The following is a 23,570-nucleotide window of genomic DNA, read 5'->3' as shown; positions in this document are numbered from 1 at the left end:
ACACCATGCAATGTGATATGAGTGAAATCGTGCCCGAAAACCGGCGCTACAGTCTTCCATCTGACATTGACAAGGGGGAACTTTGTAACACCACAAGGATATCGAGCCAACGTCTTACTCACTGAGCCATCGCGGCTCCGAACTCAACCTCAAGGCTTTTATATCCGTTATATTTTCCAAGACTACTGACACATGCACATCGTGTTTATCATGTAGGCTAATGAGTTGTAATATAATCCGGTCTAATTACAAATTAAATACTTTTAGCTTAATGAAAAAATTCGTTAGATATACATCGAGGCGGTAGGATGTATAATGTTAGAATCATAATAATAATATTATAAAGACGAATGTCGCCTATTCATGCACACTGAACTGTATCAAATGAAATGAAATGAAATAATAATAATATTATAATGAAATGAAATGGAGTTTAACGTCCTACTGTTCTGCTCCTAACCTGGGCTAATGAAGACGGGCATAAGCCATACAGTGTGCTATGAGGGAAATTTTGCCCGGACAGCGGCACTACGGCCTACTCTGATATCAAATTCCAACTGCCAAGGGATCTTTTACGTGCACGCCAATGTGTACACGGGACCTCGGTTTTTCGTCCCATCCGAACGACTAGACAGCTTTCCTTGTCAGCCCCTCCGTCCTGCATCACTGACGAGGGAGAACCACGCCGGAAAATCTGGATGAACTTTCTCGGCCAATGCAGGGATCGAACACCCGACCTCCTGGCTAGCGAGCTAGCGTCTTACCCACTTAGCCACGTGATCCCCTGAACTGTATCACGATGACACTATTTCGGAGTGTAAGAGTTCTATTATTTGATTGGTTAAAATGAACAAAATCCAGCTACAATCTGTCTACACTTGCTTTATTGATTGGTCCCTGTGTTTAGAAGGGTAGTTCATTGGAGTTGAAATAAATGTATGCAATTCACAGACCTTAACGCTCTGGCGAATAACCTGTATCATAGTCTATTGATACATGGATTACAGTCGTCCGAATTTAAGATGTCTATAACTATAGTAAGGTGAGTCATTACATTTAGACTAATTCAGCTGATTAGTTGTTCGGGTGGGGGTGGGGGGGGACCGAGGTCCCTAAAGAATCCCTGACAGTTGGAATTCGATATAAGGGTATACCGTCCAGGCAAAGTTTTTTCCATAGCGTACTGTATGGCATATACCCGTCTTCGTTAGCCAGTAAACTATGGCGGGGTATCGGGTTCAAAATGCAATCTAGAGTAAAAATCAGAAAGTCAACAGTAAAAAGTAGAAAATCTAAAGTAAACGGGAAAATTCATATCTAAAAGGGTATTTTTATGGTGAAAACCAATAAATTTATGTACTGAGTCTGCAGAAACATCAAGCTTTTCAACTTTCATGGACATAATTTCTACTTTCGACTATCAACTTTTGACTTTCGACTTTCCGCTTTCTACTGTTAACTTTTAACTCTCTAATTTCCACTTTCCGCTTTCTACTTTCTACTGTCAACTTTTGGCTCTCGACTTTCCACTTCAGATTTTCTACTCACGATTTTCTAACGCAGATTTTCTCCAATACTATGGTGGCTATGTCCATATTGACCCCTTGAAACCTGCTATGTGATTCTCACAATGTACACCGACAAAAGGATAAATTACACAGAATAATAACATGACCTATGTGGGCAACCAACTGTGTAGAATAAGAAAACGTGAATAAAAAAAGACAACGAACTTTGGGTCTGCTCTGGTGAACATATATATTTTTATCAATACTACACTACACTAGTGTATACAGGTCACAATTCTATGGAATACAATTACTGCTTTTTACTGAGCGACGTTTCGACTAGGCTTCTCTAGTCATTATCAAGCTATGATAAAAAATGAAAATATGACAGGACAATATATACATGTACACAACAATGCTTAGTTAATGCTGACAAACCAGGGATCTAACCTAATGACGTGTACATAATGGTAATCTGAATAATTTGATAATTAGGCCCTTGATAAAAATATATATACTTCTATAGTATCTGCAAACTTTGTAATCGACTTTTCACTATGGTCCAGTTTATAAATAAAGTTTTTTTATTGGTGTATACATGGTAATATGCACAGATTTACACTAGTGCAAATCACCAACTTTGTAAAAACGTAATTAAATGGATACAGTGCATAGACCAGCTCCAGAAAAGGGGCTAAATTTTGAATGATTGTGTTGTGTCCAGTTCACTGTCATTTAATTGGCTGGTATGCTAATCTAAACAACATGTCCGACTTGATAGCATTATTACCCTTATATGGACACAGACTAGCAATTATTTGCCCATTGACTTCAATGTTAAATGACTGTAACATCACAGGCTGTAGCTTTTGCTCAACATTCCGTTGGTTCCAATCTTTATAGGCACAATGGGGACAACATTTGGCAATCTCCTCATCATAATTTTGTAGGGGGTTGACCATTTAGATTTTTTGCTACACAGATTTGAAGTTGACAGGGGTGAAAATCTCACTTCCGACACAATGATTGCTTTGCAGAAAGACACTTTACACCCCCTATCCCTCCGCTGTAATGTCATCAGTATTACCCAAAACTGCTATGAAATTGCAAATTTGATCCCATTTCTCCAATTCTAGACCAAAAAGTCAACCCAAAAATGCAGGAGAGGCGAGAAAAAAATTAAGGGAAAAATTGTCTATTTATAACTCGCACTACATTCGTCCATCATGAAATAAGGGGAAATAATTACTAGTCTTAGTCCATATGTTGACAACTATAAACCCGCCTACTATTGGGAGTATCAAATGACATCATTTATTATAGCGACACCATCAGCACTGTGTGATATGCCGGACTTCGTGTCTTTATTCTATTTGTAACCCCTTGCTCGGTAACTAAGAAAAATGTCACATCACACAATTATATCGAATACAAGTTACTTAAAAGATTTATATCTTGCGACGTTTCAAAAAGGAAAATTTCAAAACTGTTGGTTTAAACAATACATATATTTCATTTGGGGTAGTAAAATACAATATTGATAAACCGGATTTTAAAACAAGCCTAAACTTATATAAATCCATCGCCATAAACAATAATATTATCTTACGGATGATCTGGCAAGCCGTCAACCGAATCATATCGAATATCAGTCAATCTTCCAAATTAATTTAGCGACGGAAGCCACGGTGACTCAGTGAGCAGGACCTTGGCTGGCTAAATTGGGGTATCGAGAAAGTTGGCAAGGGACATCGTATAATCTTCGGATGGGACGAAAGACCTAGGTCCCGTGTACACATTGGCCTGCACGTAAAAGGTCCCTTGGCAGTTGTGCCACTGCCCAGGCACAATTTCCCTTATAGCACACTGTACATGACGTATGCCCGTCTTCATTGGCCCAGTCGGAGCAGAACAGTATGACGCTAAACCATACTTGATTTACTTCATTTCATTTCGCGGTGAATGTTTTGATTTTTAGCTGAAACATACATTATGCAAGAGCTAAATCTATCTATTGCAGGTATTTCTTTAGGCCTGAAATGTTATCTAAATTATTAATTAGACATTTATTAAAAAAAAACAAGACCATAATCAACTCTCGATGCTTCAGATACTCGAGATTTTAACCGGATTAGAACGGTTGGCCATTTAAAAATTTAATTGAAAAATGGGAAAGCGAGGCTAAGTCTCGAAAATACCAGTGCCCTGGTTACCACACTGACACGTCTTGTCAAAACTACAAACAGTGATAACTTGACTCAGAATGAACTAATTTGAATGAAATTTTCAATATTTTCATTTTACCTTATCTACTTTTGGGCTATTATTATAGCAAGAATGATCAGCTCTAAATCTTACATAACATATCTTTAATTAACACTCGTTGTTTCTATTTAATTTTAGTCTGGGCTTTGGAGAGCGCTAACCTTTGTTTTTCCAATTTTTTTTTTTCAATGTAGGAAAATATAAGCAAAATCCAATAGTAGCAATATAAAATAAACATATTTATATATACAATAATACAAGTACATTCACTTAGTTATCAACATTAGCCTATTAATGATTTACTGTGGTCGATGATTAACGTTAGATAGGTGGTCATGCGATTCCCTGAAGTCAAGATGTATTACAGAGGGACAATGATTACTATAAATGTTATCTATAATCAGCATATTGTGAAATATTTTCCATAACTTTTGTAGGAACAGTAAATAAATAGATAATTAAAGGTTTCGATACTTGATTGACATAAATCGTATAATGTTGTAGACATTTGACCAAATTTGTATAATTTAGAATTAGTGTATATTATCCTGTGTGTATTTGTATTGAACCATTCTAGTTTTTGTGTCTATACATGTGAAATTTATCAGTTTGAAATTGAATAGCGATTTGGTTGTAATGTCGTCAAATGCACACCCAAAATCGTCTTCCCATTTGTATATCTAGTTGGATTTAATGAAGTCTGAGTTTATTTGTTTATAATATACATCTCTCGTTTTAAATCTTCATAATTCATTTTATAAAATTGTTTCAGATTGTTCATAATGTCGTTTTGTATTATTGTTTTGTAGTCATTTTTGTTACAGTTAAAGATTTCATTATCATCTAAAAGGGTGTTTTTATTTATTGTTATGCCTTTTTTCATATGTCTTCGAAATACCATTTCCTGTAACCATACAGTATCAGCAGATCATTTGGCGTATAATTCTAACGAAGAATTTATTACGCCAACTATAAATAATGTATATATTATACTTCTGTATTAGGGTTTTAATATAGAGCGAAGCTCTATTTTACTGTTAGTGTTATATATTTTAAACCAACTGGTGAGTAATTGCATGTAAAACGGTGAGAATATCTTGATCTGATTTTGATCATAGTTACCTGATAATAATAATAATAATGATATAGAGCGAAGTTCTAAAGTATCGCACGAAACGCGGTGCTTGAGCAAAGCTGTTTTCCAGTAACACAGGAGCGTAACTAAAACTGCCACCACAGACTGTTGATTAAAAAAAAAATCAGACCGGAACCGGATACACTGGAGAAAAAATGGGGAAAGCATTTTTTTTTCACCCACCGCAACCAGGTGGTGTGCGCATGATTCAAATTTACGTGTTTTACTGGATCACGTGTTTAAAATATTGTGTATTACGTCACATACCATGTGCCAAAGCGGGATCACGTTGTGCGCAAGGCTCATCGATGAACTAATTCGCTCGGATGTAGTCGTTTCTATCATATTTTCGTAAAGGAAAACTATCGAGAATTATCACTCATATAAACAGATAATATTCGGGATTGTATACACGCGATTGATATTTTTAAAAGAGGAGGGTAGTGCCGTAAGATCAGAATCAAACGACGTTAATTCCGATGGGGTTTTTTTTGTTTTGTTTTGTTTTTGTTTTTTGTTTTTTTGAGGGGGGGAAACTAGCATATTATATAGACTATAAACTGTTAATTATTGCCGAATAATAAAAGCATTTTATGACTTTGAAACTTATCTATGTTGCAATGCCTTGTTTTGAAATTTAATCCCCATAGACTTTTTCAAGTGCACTTGAATACCAGTGCCACGCTCCAGTTTGGATAATGCCTTTCTTATATTAAGCCTAATTTAAAATTATCAAAATGATTTATTTATATTTTTGTCCCAGGAGAAATACAATTGGCTTCCAGATCTTCTCACAGTGTGCTTATCTCATATATGTTATATTGTTAAAGTAAACTTTCATTAATATTAATCATAATTTAATAAAAATTGAATTTCAAATAGATTTGAGTTGAGCCTTTAATTTGTTTTCAAAGATAGAAAAATACTTCTGGCCCCACCATTACATTGTCTCGCCGTGTTTTCATGATTTATGTTTCGTTAATTAAAGTAGGCTGTATTTAAAAAAATAAATAATTAAAGATATGAAAATTGAATTTCAAACAAATGGGCCTATAAAATTTATCAATAAACAGATTTAGGCTGATTGACTTATTGGTTTATCCTTTTACAAATAATCTTAACCCCAAACCTACATAGGAGTGAATACTTTGCATACATTATATTTAACATAATGGTTCTGGGTGACATGTGTATTGTAGGCCTTTACTGTCTTAAGGCTTTAGGACTTCTAACACCAAGTGTTTCATAGTTTTATAACTCCTATTTCATTTCAAAGATCTATCTATTGTATGGCTTTTAGTTTTTTTAATAAATAAATAATTCAAGAAATTAAATTGAATTTTAAAATGAGTTTTATAATAAATTTTCCAGTAAACATATAGGAATGAACTTTTGTACATATAAGAACTGAGGGTTTCCAGAATATATTTAAATTGAATGTCGACATAAATACGTATTAAACAGTAGACTTTTAAAGGCCTACTAATGCAAAGAAACTGTTAATTAAACAGGCATTATTCAAGAGCTAAATCTGCCTATTGCAGGTCTTTCTTTAGGCCTTAAATGTTATATACGGTACATTATTAATTAGACATTTGTAATGCTAATATGACAAGACCATAACCAACCCTCTATGCCATCGGATAGCCCCAATTTTAAATAGATTATCGGTAGATTAATTTAAAAATGGAAAAGCGAGGCCAAGTCTCGAATATACCAATATAACAATGCACATATCTTGTCAAAACTATAAACAGTGATAACTTGGCTTAGAATAAAATAATTTGAATAAAATTTTCAATATATCATTTTGCATTATATATTTTTGAACTACATATAATGTATCTTTAAATTTCAATACTTAGGCCAATAAAGGCAAACCAACGTTACTATAGGGACGTGGATCACGTGACTTTTGAGCATATAAAGATGAAAAACCTGAAAAACACGTGCAAACACAAACTGTATCAAAGCCCTATATATTATTATCTATATACGACTTTTGATTGCATCAAAGAAATTATTTATTCACCCACCACTAAAACACACTGATTACGAAAAATCGCTCTCCGAAACTTCCCGGTTTCTTTTGCAATTTGTTTGGGGTAAGACGTTAACACTCCCCGCCTATGTATAAATAATATCAATAACAGACACAAATGCATGTTATTCCAAGGAAAACTACCGGAAAACGCCGGAAAACTTCCCGAAAACACCATGTTATACTGAATAGCGGAAAACATCCGAAAACACCATGTATTGAATAGCGGAAAACACCGGAAAACACACTAACTACCGGAAAACACACTAAATAGGTTACCCGGAGCCTTGTCCTCTGGAAAACAACGGAAAAACCTAATCCTACCCCCTACCCCCCCCCCCCCGCCACACACAGAGGACACGAGTCCGGGTTACCTATTTAGGGTGTTTTCCGGTATTTAGTGTGCTTTCATGTAGTTAGTGTTTTCCGGTAGTCAGTAAAATATGGTGTTTTCCGGTGTTTTCAGGTTGTTTTCCGGTATATAGTATTGCCGTTATTCCACAGGTAACAGGGACTCAGTGAAGGGGACGCAGTTGGTTTAGAGTTTGTCTGACCCCTTTGAATATTTGCTCCCCATCTCCAATGAAAACAATCATGTTGCTCTGATATGCTGTTCTCAACCAGTATCAAACATATATCGTACAATAAAAACTTGTTTACAAAAACATTCTTAAGAGTGAAAACTGACATATTTTAAGCTTTACTATATTTAAAGAAATATTTAAATCAACCGGCTGAAACCCCGCCTCCGCTTTTTGTTCATTCTTTAGGTATAGTGCCAGTTCCCACCGAAATCTATATCGCAAACAAGTGTTCCATCTATAAAAGCATACATTCCTACAAAATGTTTCTTTAGTCAAGTGAAACAAGAAAATTCATAACTATGCGAGGGTGGGTGTGTAAAATCGTGGTAACAAGTTTGAATAGGCTAGTCGGACAATAGAGCAAGTTCACCTTGATGTTTACAAATACGTAAGACGATATGACATCAACTAAAAAGATATATAATGTGATTCGGCTGTGATATGATATATGCTGAATAAATTTTATGATATTTTGTGATTAAAACATCTATTGGTGGTTAACAGTGTGTAGCTAAAAACTAAAATTGGATCTTTATTATTGCCAATGACATAATGTACCTTGAATTTTCAACACGAAGTCTATCGCATCCGGATATTAAAGCGCGTTTTCAATATATTCATTTTTTTGTTATTTCGAAATTGATATATCGTAAACTTCATCTTCATTTGACGAAGTACATGCAAACTGCAGTGTAAACACGGTTTGGAGACTGTATCTGCACTACAGGGTACATCGAACTACGGGGTACATCGAACTACAGGGTACATCATGGTTTAGGGACACTATCTAATATCCAACAGGAAACATGACGATTAATTTGATATCCGCCGATTTGTGTTGCTGCCATTTTGTATTTTCAAAATTTATCTTCAAATTCAGAGACATAGAAAACCATATAAAAGACATAACAAAAGTCATATCTTACAGTTTCTTACGTATCTTACGAGATGCCCTTTTATTACCAAATTTATGAGTTTTTTGTTAAATGGCATTATATTACAAAATTCGTCAGCCATTTAAAAAGAAAATCCCCGGCACCATATAAAAATACATTTCTTTAATTGATGTTTGTCAAATTCAATTTTTCCGCACATTTCGCGTGTATAACCACGATATAATGGCCGAACATTACGTACATCAGATAAACTGATTTAAATGTTTTATCCATTAGACAATTTAAAGAAATTTCTATTTTCGAAAGATTGATGATACAATTAATGATCGATGACACACAATCCGGAATGGCTCCAGATAAAAAATCATGGAATTTCAGGCATTTTTTTGCCGGCTAGAAGGCAAAAAGGTTTTATCTCCCAAATTACTATTTAAATTTTCATTTTTCACTTTACCTGTCTGCACAAAAAATCTGATTTTTAAAAGCTATGGAAGTTAAATATATTTTATAGCGCTTTTATCTGGTGTATCTTTTATTTCATTTTCTTATGAATTAGACTATATTCTTATAACAATAATGTGCGCTTTTTGTTGTATAATAATAATAATAATAACTAGAACTGCGATGCAGTAATGACGGGTTTCACCGGTGCCACGTTACCCTTAAACATATGTCACTTCCGGAACCTATGAAACCATTAAACAGGTTTCCACATAAGCATTACACACATCACCCAACCCCCTCAAGCGTCACTCTTTTTCTGACTTACTTGCTGTAGTATTTTTTTGTGGGTAAATTCATAGTTTCTACCCGTGGAATAACATGTATTTGTATCTGGTTTTTATATTAGACAAATTAATATTATTATTTACACATAGGCAGGGAGGGATGACGCCTTACCATAAACAAATTGCAAAAGAAACCAAGAAGTTTCGGACAGCGATATCTCGTAATCAGTGTGTTTTAGTGGTGGGGGGAATAAATAATTTCTTTCTAAACTGGTTATAGAAGGGAAATGTGCCGAAAAGCGAATTGAACAATGACAATGGCCCAAATCGAACGAAACACTTCGAGCAGTATGCTGTAACCTTGAAATTTAGACCACTTTGTATACACAAAACAAAATCACGCAGACGGCACTATTTACCAAACCAAAATGTTTCGTGTGACATTTTAGAGAAACTGTTTCATTAGTTAATTTATTAAATCATTGAATTTTACTAATAATTGAGCCCACCCTTCACTTTTCCGCATCAACAAGGCGGGCGGTTGTGGACGACTTTTCAGGATTTAAATCTACATTCGAGACCAATGATAACAACCTTTTATTTTCGGATTTGCGACCACTGGTATTCCAATAAAAAATGCGAGACACTTAATTAGCGATTTATTAGGGCTCAGGGTTGTAGAATGATACGTGAATGTCTCTTTTTTCTGACCATCCCAGTGATTCAACTTGATGAGTTTCAAGGTCAAATGTGAATACATCTATTATTTAAAAAATTTGCTCACAGATATGTTCTTATCGTACCTTGGCTGCCAGTTATTTCTTTGAGGAGTATATTCATTGCCAATTTCCAAGATCTCAAATCATACCTAATATGTATCTGAAATGAAACGAAATGACATGGGGTTTAACAGCTTACTTTTCCACGCTAATAAAAAAAAGGGAAACGAAGGTAGCAGAGCCACTAAATACTCTTATTTCGAATTCCAACGGTCAAATGTTATTTTAAGACTAGACACTGTACCTGACCAGACCTTCCGTCCTGCAGCAAGGACAAGATAGGCGGAGGACTGGGACGTTCTAACTAGCTTAGTTTTCAAAAGTCGTTGCAACTTACCGCTGTGGAAAGTTTTAATATTTATTTCTCGAGAAATAAGCCTAATGTGTTGTAAACAAAACTGCCACACTCCAATTTATGTGCCAGAAACGTTTTAAACAAATAATCTAAACGACAGCATTTTTTGTCCTCGCAATAATGAAAGTAGTGAGACGGCGAGCTTTCAGCCAATGAAAATCTTAAGGAGAATTTAATCGATCACCGTCGTTGTTTTGCAATAATATAATTAGGTCGATTTTTTTTAGCCAAACTCGTTGTAAATCATATTTCTAATGAAAAGAAAGTGCGCGCTATTAATACTGGTATTTACCGGTGTCGGCTAACATGTAATAAGTGCATACATGTGAAAGATTTAGGTCAGCAATGACTCATTGGGTAGAGTGTCCAACTGACAGCTGCTTACCACTTGGCGATTATGTGCCGTGTTTTCGGACCCTTCACCCCATCAGACGGACAGTTTTCCCTGATGCCAGACAAGCTTTACCCCTCTTACCCCCGTGAAGCCGCTGTCGGTAATACCTGGCGGGCTTGTCCTCACTCAACAAATTCTTAGCTGTTTGTAGCCTGTGTTAATGTGATGAATCAATTTACACGACACAACACTGTGGAATTAATTTTTGCATGCATCGTGTTTAACGTCCCACCCAGGGGCGTAAATGCGGGGGGGGGGGTACACACCTCCAGGAAAAAAAATAGTCGGTCGCAAAATCAGTGAGGTCGGTCGCAAAATAAGAGCAGTCGCAAAATCAGTGCAGTCGGTCGCAAAATAAGAGCAGTCGGTATCAAAATAAGTGCCCACCGCACACGTCACGCTACTCACGCAAAACTTTAGTATAAAATAACCTTGTCAACTTAATGTGTTTCACACTTATTCTGTTGTCAGTATATAGGTCTAAGAACAAAATTTCCCCCAGGGAGAAAAATAATCGGTCTCAAAATTATGCATCGCCGTCTTAATGAATTAATGAGGTAAACAAATAATGCCAGAATAGATCCCAAATACTAGTCGGTCGCAAAATCAGTGCAGTCGGTCGTAAGATATGAGCAGTCGGTATCAAAATAAGTGCTCACTGCACACGTCACTCTACTCACGCAAAACTTTAGTATAAAATAACCTTGTCGACTTATCATGTTTGAAAAAAATATTTTTCACCCCATGGCAAAAAAATAGTCCGTCTCAAAAAAAAGTGCTCACCGCAGTCGGTCTCAGACTAAATGAATTAATGGGGTGTTTTCTGACCATCAGAATTCTGCAAAATCTCTCCCCAAAGTCCAGGGCATTTCAGAGACCAAGTAAGCGCCCCATTGAGGTAAAGTGCCCTCAGGCCCAGTCCTCAAAAATTAAAAGCTCAGTTACATATCGGCGCTCAATTCCATTATGCCATCATTCTTCAACTCCTTCTCTGTCTTATACTATCTCCTCACTATCATATTCACAGTTACAGTGAATCGCCCAGTTAGTAGTACCACTAGTGAGTGAGTCGTGGGTCAAAAGACTGTAGAATTGTTAGTTCTACTCTCACAAAACAGGCGACATTGACAGATAGGCCTCAAGATTCTGTCCCATTTCTTATCCTCTCGTTAACGAGAATTTGGATCCATATTTGCCATGACATTGACTAAAATTGTCAGGCACAGTCCCAAAAATTAAAAGCTCGGTTACATATTTCATTATAACATCATTCTTCCACTCCTCTGTTGTTTTATACTGTCTCAGCACTATCATATTCACGGTTATACTGAACTGCCTAGTTATGTTGGTAGTACCACTGGCACTGGTGTGTGGGTCGTGGGGCGTCAGACTATACAAAAGTTCTGTCAACTCTTGCAAAACAGGCGGAATTGACAGGGGCAGATCTCGAGATTTTGCCTAATTGACTCACATTTCTGGTCCTCTCGTCCACAAAAATTTCTCCCAGCAATGACCTCAAATGCCAAGATATTGACTCAATTTTTCAAAATTTTCTCAGGTTGTTATAGGCACAATCATATATGACATAAACTTTATGTCAACTTAAATAAAACTGCTTTCCAGCGAGACAACGATCGACAACTATATAATTATACAATGCCATCTATGTTCTACTGGGACGCTTAATGTTATAGCCAGTATTTTGTTGACATTCATTGTGGGGTGGGAGTGTGGCCCCCTAGATTTGGACCTCCCCCACCCCATCTAGATCCGCTACTGCACATGGCCCCTACAAAACTCGCACCTGTGGTGCTCGGTTCCTGACTGCGTCACTCGTACTAGTGGTATGGGCATCAGTCGGTCGCATTTTGGCTAAACACCCCCCCAAACAAAATCGTTATGTACGCCCCTGGTCCCACCACAGTTCCGAGTATTAAGATAATTTGAGAAGGGTTGGAAATGTTGTTTGATAGCAATGATATAGGCCTATATATAATCGAATATAAATATAGATAATTGCCAAATATCAAAATCAATCAAGGTGTGTGAAGCTATATTTTATTAGAGGTTCTCTTCCTACTGTATTTGTCTTTGCGTGTGTAGACATATATACTTTGCATTGTCGAGTTCACCCTAATATTAACTGGTTAGAATAGATCACCTAAGCCCACCCTTCCTCATCTCTAATAAAGTTGACACTGTAGCATCCATATAATATAACTATGCATAAATCAAATGCAAGGCCCAGCCCCCCCCCCCCACACGCTGCTTAATCCCCCACCCTCCATATAAGGTTGGAAATACCTTTTAATATCAATATACCCACAAAACGGAAATTCCGAAAGCCCGACCACATCCATACCAAAGGCACCCCTAATAAGGTTTGGCAATGTAATAACAATTAACTGGTGTTTTGTGGACAGTTATTTGTGTTTGCTAAATTATGACTCTTTGAAATTAATGCATAGGTATAATACAGGTTGTGTTCTAATAACTGGCTAAAATGTCCCTTGTTTGTCCATTCCCCTATTTTAAAAAATATATATAGACTACATGGTCTCGCTCAAAGGAGCGGTCTATGGGAGTTTTAAAAATAAATTATTTCTTTTAACTTTATTTATTAAAGATAATTGGATTACAGAGCAGGCAACCCCACTCTCCAAAAAAAAATACAAACAGATATAAATATTACAATCACAACATAATGAAATTACAATAATAAATCAAATACATAAATATACACATATATATATTACATACACTCACACACACACACATACATGTATATGGTGTAAATTGAGCAGGCAACCCCACTCTCCAAAAAAAAAAAAATACAAACAGATATAAATATTACAATCACAACATAATGAAATTACAATAATAAATCAAATACATAAATATACACATATATATATTACATACACTCACACACACACACATACATGTATATGGTGTAAATCGAGGACTTAGACTGGATCTTCCTAATCGAGGTCTTGATAAATACTGCATGTAGCTGAAAACCACCCTTATTCCTGAACTCTATTACATTAAACGATTATGAAAAGTTATAATTTATACCTCAATTTATATATTTTATGCATTTGAACTTTTACGGAAGAAATGCGGACATGCAGGAGTTTGCAAATAATTGGGGAAACACGACCGGCCGAGTCCGTTACGCCTAACCGAGGACACGCATGGTGTAAGTTGGGAACGCCGCCAAACGAGGTCATTTGCTCTATACTACCATACTGTGGACTTGACACTTATTGTGGCCTTTAACCTGTAAATAACTAAGTTTTATTAATGTGGTCATCCGAGGACGCATATTATGTTTTAATACCGACAATTGGGGACTTTGTGTATGTTGAACACCAACAACGAGTACACACACACTCACATCCGAGGACGTTACAAGTGTATATCAATAATATAAATTGAGTGGGATCAATACTCTATATCCGAGAACAGATCCCCTTTGACCGCATGATCAGCCCACTGAAAGAATATTTTTTTTTATTGATTCAGCCACATAAAACTTTTAATTTTCTAAACCAGTCTGACTGAGGTCGTACAGACTGTATGTGAACAATCGAGGACTTGTGTTCTTGACACTTATTGTGGTCTTAAACCCGTAAATAACTACGTTTTTGTTCTCCCTTTGATCACACATGGGAAAAAAGACAACATAACCGTTATAATTGATTTGCGGTGCAATATCGCGATAGAAGAGGGTTTTTTTTTTATTAAAGATACATTATGGGAGATAAGATAAAGAGATGGCAGTTCTCGCTATAATAGTTAAAAACTAGATAGTGTAAAGGTAATTTGCTGGAAATTTCAGTCAAATTGATCCACTATGAGCCGAGAAAGAAGCGGGTGAAATTTCTGCATAGTCTCGGTCATCATTACTAAAATCATTAATATAAACAGCATAGTCTCGATTATCCACTTTTTCTGATTTAATTATCAATAGCCGTTAGCGGCATATAGGAATCTAATCCAGCCAACATCGAAGGCTGGCCTTGACATCGAGAGTTTATTATGGTCTGGATAAGTTAATTAATGTCTAATTGATAATTTAGATAACATTTCAGGCCTAAGGAAAGACTTGTAATAAGCAGATTTTGCTCTTACATAATGCATGTTTAACGTACATTATCTTTTAATACGGACAAATGGGGACTTTGTGTATGGTGAACACCAACAACCGAGTACACACACACTCACATCCGAGGATGTATATCAAAAATATAAATTGAGTGGGCTCAACACTCTATATTCGAGGACAGGCCCCCTTTGTCCACAGGAGTAGCTCATTGAAAGAATATTTTTTTAATTGATTCAACCACTGAAACTTCTAATTTCCGGTACCAATATAAGTGAGGTCTTACAGTCTATATTTGAACAATCGATGACTCGCACACAATCGAATACATGGGAATCTGGATCTCTAATATGTAATTCCAAAATTTACATTGCGGCAGTAACATAATTCATCATCAGCATCGTCATTATCAGTTTGTAATGGTCTGAAAATGATTGGAGTAGTAAAAGAAAGGCTGGGGGCGTTGGGTGAGGGTACACGAGAAAATTATAATCTCTAGTTAACTCTATATTATTAATTAAGGAATTATTTGGTAAATGAGACCAGAAGGACAGTGAACTGAAACGGAGGGAAGACGGGAGAGCGCAGCGAGTGTAAATGGGGGAAATTTAAAGTCAATATCTTAAAATATAACCGTTTAAGATATTAACTTGAGCTTTTAAAGTACTAACATTTTCAAATTTCAACTTGAACTTAATCTTGTAAGATATTAACGTAAACTTTTAAGATATGAAAGATACATTCCCACGAAAGTATTTATAGGGTAGTTATTTCCAATAGAAGTATGGCAAATTTGGTATATGAACGTAGAGACGCCCAGTCTTACTAGAAAAAAACTGGATGGGGCAGGCACTGGACAAGAATGTCAGGGTATTACTTACTGTTAGTCCGACGGCTTATTGTCTGCCAGATTAACTTAGGAAGTTGTTATTATTTCTTAATCAAACAGTTAACTGGTATTTGGAACATTGAGTGGTTTAAACCATCATGATGAGATGGCAACGTTATATGTTTTATATTGATGTTCAAACGAACACGTCATGTGATCAGTTATTTGTGTATAAAACAAATGATAACCTCCATTGTTCAATAGTCTAATTGTGGGAAGTATCCTTGCGTTAAAAAGAAATAATTATTGGGGGGTTCTTGCTGTAAATAGTATGCATCAATTGTGTTTGGAAATAAAATCAGTAACTTTTATGTGGTCGTTAATTTTATAAAATCAGTAACTTTTATGTGGTCGTTAATTTTAGATCTAAAGGTTTTAGCTATCAACTTCTTGTCGACATGTTGCTTTCATTTTTTTCCCGAAAATAATATTTTATATTAGTGCTTTAGTGTTTAAATCCTTGCTCGTGATTGGTTATTCAAGATAAACGTGGCTTATGGGTCGATTATGTTCATGTATGAGGAAAAGTATAACAACATCAATGCAGAAATCGATATAAATATGTCTGCACATTTAGAAACAAAATTCATTATCGGCTTAAATCGATATTTCCCTCATAGCACACTGTATGGCGTATGCCCGTCTTCATTAGCACAGTTCGGAGCAGAGTAGGACGTTAAACCCTATTTCATTGCACCTAAATCCGGAATAAGACTTTATTCTGAGTTCAATTCAGATTAAACCCCCAGTGTGAACGCGCCTTTATACTCCACAACGTGGCAAAACTGTGGCAAAAATTATAACACATTTTTGCCACGTTTGAACAAAATTGCCGAACGAGGCATTCTGAGGTTTACAGTGTTAATTTAAACTTTTAAGAACTTAACTTTTTAAGATATTAAATTTTCTCCCGATGGGTCCCGATGTTTTTGCCCAAAGAAACGAAGTAGGTCCCGTCAGAAATAGAACTTATTAAGCATCGGGAGTGGTCTGGTGAATGTGCACTGATGCTTAGGCTATGGTCACAAACTTCCGGGAATGCCCCGCCCCGAGCAATTGCCATGAATCATAGAGGATGGCTCCCAATAACCGGGAAAGCTCCGGGGTACCTTTGCCGATAATCAAAATCATCGGGTGAATATTCATGTCGGGAGATCTCAATCGGCGGCACATATGCCAAGGTCCTACTGGGCATTTTTTGCATCGGCGATATACTACCGACTGAAATTGATGATCCCCCGAGGCGCCCGGTGTGAAGGGAAAGTCTCGGGGTCATCATGAGCAATGTTGAACCATTAGGAGGACTCAGGAGAACTGCAAAAAATTTCAAAGCTGGCATTGGAATTTCTTCCGATGTGTTCCCGACGTTTTGTCTGGAAAACAGGCCGGGAGGGCATGCCGGCAGCTTTCCATATCGACGGGGAAGCTCCGGAGATGCTTTCCTGGAGCAGTGAAGCTTCAGCGAAATATTTTGCTTCAAATATACTCAAAGGTCGCCTGATAAGTCAGCAAGACATCGCCGATGCTTCGGAGTAGTCGCGGGCCATATGAAACCATCTGGAAGCCTGGGGATAACTGCGATAAATTTCAAAGCTAGTATTGAAAATTTGCCCGATGTTTACCCGACGGGGAAGCTCCGAGATTCTTCCTTGAAGAATACTTTTTCCCCGAGGCATCCCCGATTCAAATATCCTCAAAGGTCCTCTGATACATCAGCAAGACATCGCCGATGCTTCGGTCATGCCCCGGAGCATATTTCGCGGAAGCTCCAGGGAAGCATCCCCGGAATGTCCTATTTTCCTGACAATGAAAGCATTGAAACTTTTCGCAGTTCTTCCGTGACCTCTGTAGCACCATGGACCTTCTGTCAGACGTGGAGAGCGGGAGATCCTAATCGATCGCCACATCCTACGTACGACCCATGCATCTTTTCTTACTACATATCTTAGTAGCCTTGTTATCGTCTAGAATTTGCCTCTAGCTGTCTTTACTTCTGCTTCACGTTGTGTATTTACTTCTTACTGTTTTCTTAAGACGTTTGTCTTCTCAGTAGTTATAACAATGCAACTGTTCGTTTTTACATTTTATATATCAAGCTGGATACATATAAGCATTAGTATAGATTATAATACTAAAGTCAATCTCAAACCCTAGCCAGCCAGACTCGATATGGGCGAGTCTGCTGAATAGAAACTTCTACATCTTTTCACTTCTAGAACCAAGCTGCTGTCTAACGAATTCTCACAAATATGATAGTTTTGTAGCTTTTGGCTTTGGATCTTCAATTATCTAATTGGTCAAATATGATGTAAATAATTACAGAGATTGGTCAAATAAGCCAAATGATGCAATCGTAAATTTCCGTCACATGTTTTTCGACACAATCTATCCTTGAACTTAAAACCCCTTTCCTGTTATTCTCACGCTATTTCACAAACAATTAATTTGCGTTTTAAATAAACTCATACCATAGCTACTATACTGACAATAGAGAATAATTTGTAAAGATAAAATATGTTGTTTAACCGATCTTATTTCTCTATTCCTTGTCTATAAATTTAAAAACAATGTCGCAACGATGATAGTGCTACACCTCCCGATGGGTCCACGTGGCTCGCGATGCCCCAGGAGCTCCCCTAGGACACCTGAAAACCTGTTCCCGACGCCTTATATCTTTAGTACATCGGCAAGGCAAAAATTGCCCAGTGGTACCTACGCATTATATAACACTACTTGAAATTGCGCGACTTATTAATATTTCAACTGTTGATTACTCATTATTTTATCTTTATGATTTCGGCAATAATCTTATATGTTACGCCAGGTAAAAATAAGTAATATAAGTTACGCCAGAAGTAATATAATGACTAGATGGCTAGATTTTTAATATCGTGCGGGTTTAAAACGGTTAAGTTTAGATATGGTATAAATAATAACTTATTTCTCCCACGTGACCATATATGATGTGTATGGTAGACATCGGTTAACTGAGAACTTGATACACTCCGTGTCCAATAAACACTCACTGCGTTTGTATATGGTGTATATCGAGGACACACATCTGAATACACACCTTCTAATCACGGACCTGTGTCAACCGAGGACGTCCTCGGTTCAACCCAGGACTTTTTGAACTAAATCTAGGACTGTAACGATGTTCAGACGCCCGGATTTAATATCCCATTTGATTTTAAGGTCGATTTGAGGTGATCCGCGTTAAGCGGTATTCTACAGTTGGGGTGTATCTTTCGTGTGTGTGATCTGAAAAGGGAAAAATATGATTATGTGTATCAAGTCCGCATGTACACACTACACATACACTAATTCATTGATATGTATGCTGCACATGTCTGATATATAAAGAAATAGCTAAGATTTTTAATACATGTACATGTAGTTTAAAAATTAAACATTAAATATTACTGTAATGACTTTAATTGAGAAAAGTTCTGATTTAGATGAATATGGAAAAAAACAGTATGTACAAGCTCTGTTGATAAGATATGAATTTATAGGCTTGAATCAGCATACAATTGGTATGTAAAAAAATATATACAAAGTCATTTTAAAATTTAATAAAACATGTTGATTTTGATTTTATAATTATACTAAATCATTCATGGACTAAAGTGTACAAAATATGCATAGTTGTAGCAGTTCAATGATAGGTTCAATATTAACAAAGATTTAAATACTTGAATTGTAAAACTGTTCAAAATTTAAACTCGACTAATGATACAGATTTAAAACATTAGTTTTACTATAAAATAAAACAAAATTATAATCTGATGGAATAACTTGATTTTAAAAATATCAGAAATCAAGAGAAAAAAAAATCATTAAACTTCAGCCGATCATAAGGGACAGACACAAAAAAATCCCTGATGTAAGAGTTATAAACTATGTGAGAATGTAGCATTCAACTGAGGATAAAATCCATGCTCCCATATATTGCTTTAAATTTAGTAATGCCAGGTTAAAGGTGTACAAAGAATTGGGGATAGAAAATCATTTTAAAGAAAATGAAAAAATAATAATACTTTGATAACAGATATTTGTTGATGTAATAATGAAAATATATATATTTATTTTTTTTATATATAGTTTTTACATTCAAAATTCTTCTTCATCATCATGATCATCATCATTATCATCCATAGCCATCTCTGTCGGTGTAGGTGTGGAATTTTGACAGTCTTTACATCCACATAGATCTGTACAGGAAAGAGCAACATCTACAATTAATACAATTGTGTGATAGATTAAATTATCTTTGCTCAATTAACAATATATTGCCAGTAATATAGTAACTTAGCTCATACTTCCTGGGTGAATATTAATTTCGAAACTATAATTCTTGCATGATATTTATACTAGAATATATCGCCTAAAACTACGAAGCCCAATTAACCGGCCCACTAGATCCCTACATCTAAATTTTTTTTGAGCAATGCAATCTCTAAATGAAATCAAAATCTTAAATTGCTTATTTAAATAGCATTTCCGTCTGTAGGATCAATAATCTTTGCAGATCTTTTCACGGCTTAGACTAATTGCCTTTGATTTTTCTGTAAGGCTATTCCAAACTATGCTCCCACAAGACGGCAGGTTTTGTTTTAGACCAATCACCGACGGAATATAAATTTGACAAAGTTCCATGGAACCTGACTAAATGATTCTAATAAGAATGTAATTTTAAATATTATGTGCTGTACTCCATATTTCTAATATTACTTTATTGAAAATGATATTTCATAACCCTTAACATTGTAATTAATGACTAATGTAATTTGTTAGTTATGTTTCATAAAAATGTTTTGCCCTTCACCAGTTTAGGCTTCGGTTTTGTTTTAAAACTTGAAAGTTTGCCCACCACTGGTTTGCGTGATACCATAACCATGTATTGTGAACAAGTACTTTATATATTTCTTAACAACAACCAACGTGAACACTCACAGCCTAGAAAAAATTTAAATACTAAGACTAAGAAAATAATAATAATAAAATAACTAATAATAACATACAAACATAGCTTCGAGTTCGAACACATCTCGATACGTGATTGCAATGTTTTTTAATTTTTTCTTCTCCATCCAACGTCTGCCACTGTTTTGAATATTCCACACAATGCCTCCAGGTGTTGTCGTTAAAAACCAGTAACTTGCGGGGCTGTGTTGCATTCTGATGAATAAGGCACTTCATTTTTCTGGTCAGAATGCCAGAAAAATGTGTCCTTGTTGACTATGTACGCTATGATTGAAGGATCGGGGATAGAAGTTTTCTTTATTTTGATTGGCCAAAATGGCACTCGGCATTGATCATAGTGCGTATTCCTACGCGTGTAATGTTTATTTTTTAGGTGATTAGGTTAAAAAGAATTCCATTTTTAAAAAAATAATTATTAAATACTGGCACATGCTGAATGTGTGGAGATCTGTTTTTTTAAATTAGTACAAAGAGACGTGTAATTTAAAAAATTAAAATCTCCCAAAGAGGTTGTTGCAACGAACTTGAACGATAAATTCCTTCGGTCTTTCGCCAAAGAGGAAAGAACGCTGGAAACTGCCCGGGAAGGTTCTCGGCCAACACCGTCAGCTACCGTAATTTCCCGAATGAGATACTGTTTGGTACAAAATTAATTTTTATACAACTGGTGCTAATGTATGACATTACTACTAGTGGGTGAAACGTGATAGCAGGCAAGGTAAAGGTTAAAATATTCATACTCAGTTTGTTCTTTTTTTTTCAGAAAATATTTGAGCATACAGGCGTTAGTGTTTCTAATAGCAACCACCACATTTATATATTTCGCAATACTACTATTGCCAGCCTTAAAACGGAGAACGGAAGTCAAATTCCTTCAAAAATTGGACACAGAGCATAAAAGGATTCATGACTTAAATGAAACAGAGCATGAAAGACTTCATGAGTTAAAATTTGAAAAAGATCATAAAAAGCTTCATACATATATAGATGGTAGATTAACATCAGAATATGAAATTGAAACAAGCTATAAAGAACGTAAAATTATATTATGGTATGTTCCACCTAGATATGTTAATAATACACCAAATTTACAACCTTTAAAGGCGTGTCCTGAAAGAAATTGTTTTACGACAACAAATATAAAGTATATGAAAGATGCTGCAGCTGTTCTTTTCAATGTCCAGATTATGTCAATACCCCAACCGCCGACAAGACCAAATCCAAACCAAACATGGATACTTCATGATACGGAACCGTTAGACGATTTTTATACTCCCTGGATTAGGAACAATGTCTTTAGGAAACCGCAATGGCGTCATTTATTTAACTGGACAATGCTTTATAGAGATGATTCAGATATTTCAGCAGCTTATGGTATAGTGAGAGAGAAAACACCCACCGAGTTGTATAATAGGGACTTAGATTCGCTTGTTAAAAATAAAACTAAGAATATCGCTTGGATGGTCAGCATGTGTCAAAATAGCGGTAAACGAATGGAATATGTAAAACTTCTACAAAAGTACATCGCAGTGGATATTTACGGTGAGTGTGGCAAGAAGTGGCCCAGAAGTAAAGATACAGAATTTATGCAAATGATAAATAGAACCTATAAATTTTATCTAGCTTTTGAAAGTGCGTTTTGTGAGGATTATATAACTGAAAAATTCTATAAAAACTATAACAGTGATTACATTTTAGTGGCTCGTGGTGGGGGAAATTATACTAAATATATTCCTGCTGGAACATTTATAGACACCAGAGATTTTAAAACTACGAAGGATTTAGCTGATCATCTACACTATTTCAGTACAAATGACGAGGCTTACATGAAAATATTAAGAAAAAAAGATTTGTATATAAGTATATATGAACGTTTGGACACAGTTGTAAATAACAACATCTTTTTTATCCATTATCAATACGAGACACCAGCCTTATGTGAAATATGCTACAGAATCAATAATTTACAAATATATTCGAAAACAATAGCTAGGGTTGATGAATGGTTTGACAAAAAGTTGTGCTATCCCCCGAAAGACCTGAAATGAGTCATATTTATAAAAGTCTATGGCAGTTTGTGCAAAGTTTCATTCCTAAAAATATTTTGAGGGTGGGATAGCGTTATTGCCCATGTGCGTTCTTGTAGACACAACCCAACTGGTAAATTATCCCATCTTTTGCTTCAAGTGCACTGTCTGTGTCTGTATATTTTACATAAAATATGTCTTAACATTTTCCACCTGAAATATGTGTATATAGAAGAAAAAAATGTCCGTTTGTTACTTCCTTTCCTTGTTTGCAATAAGAAAGGAAATGGTTTAACATGATAAATTTTAAAATAATAAAATAATAATATATTTTGCATTATTTGGTGTAGTATTTAGACCTTTGTTTACAAGGAATTTAATGGTATTATTTATTTTGTATTTGGCGCTGTATTTGATTGTGAAATCAACGACACAAGACGGGTCCCAGAAAGATCAAGGGAGAAAACTTCATTTTGGAATATGGATGCAGACCACCATTAATTTCTCCATTGACTTTAATGTTAATTCTGGCCTGTCTGTTTGCCAGCTCACCGTTTTCCCCAAAGTATCTTTGGCCTGAACCATTTCCACCACAGACGGAGCAACAACTGGTCATGGAGCAACAACTGGTCATGTACTTGCTCCACTGAAATTTTGAGATAAACAAACTAGAAGACACACACTATAAACATGTAACTATCCGCCGTATATATGAAGAGTCCTGGGGAAGAACCATCTAAGTCAAATTTTTGTCTTTTCGCATAAAAGGCAAAACAGACTTTTGGACGAGAATGCTTGACGCGAACAGAACAACGAGTGGGTTTAATACAACTTCAAAATGATGTTTAATACTAATCATAATTACCAGTACAACT

The 23,570-nt window shown here is 35.8% G+C and overlaps 1 protein-coding gene across 1 annotated transcript; it reads left to right on the top strand.

The window, feature by feature from the left end:
• The first annotated feature begins 873 nt into the window (after positions 1–873).
• LOC126815483 (4-galactosyl-N-acetylglucosaminide 3-alpha-L-fucosyltransferase 9) lies at positions 874–22,974 on the top strand. Its single transcript, XM_050541154.2, has 2 exons — positions 874–1,042; positions 21,432–22,974. Exons 1-2 carry the CDS (start codon positions 939–941, stop codon positions 22,714–22,716), a joined length of 1,389 nt encoding a protein of 462 aa, XP_050397111.1. The 5' UTR covers positions 874–938; the 3' UTR covers positions 22,717–22,974.
• Positions 22,975–23,570: the final 596 nt, after the last annotated feature.

This window comes from Patella vulgata, chromosome 3 (genome assembly GCF_932274485.2).
Source record: "Patella vulgata chromosome 3, xgPatVulg1.2, whole genome shotgun sequence".
NCBI lineage: Eukaryota > Metazoa > Mollusca > Gastropoda > Patellidae > Patella > Patella vulgata.
Note: the sequence above shows the minus strand (reverse complement) of the source record. Positions and strands in the feature narration are given on the sequence as shown.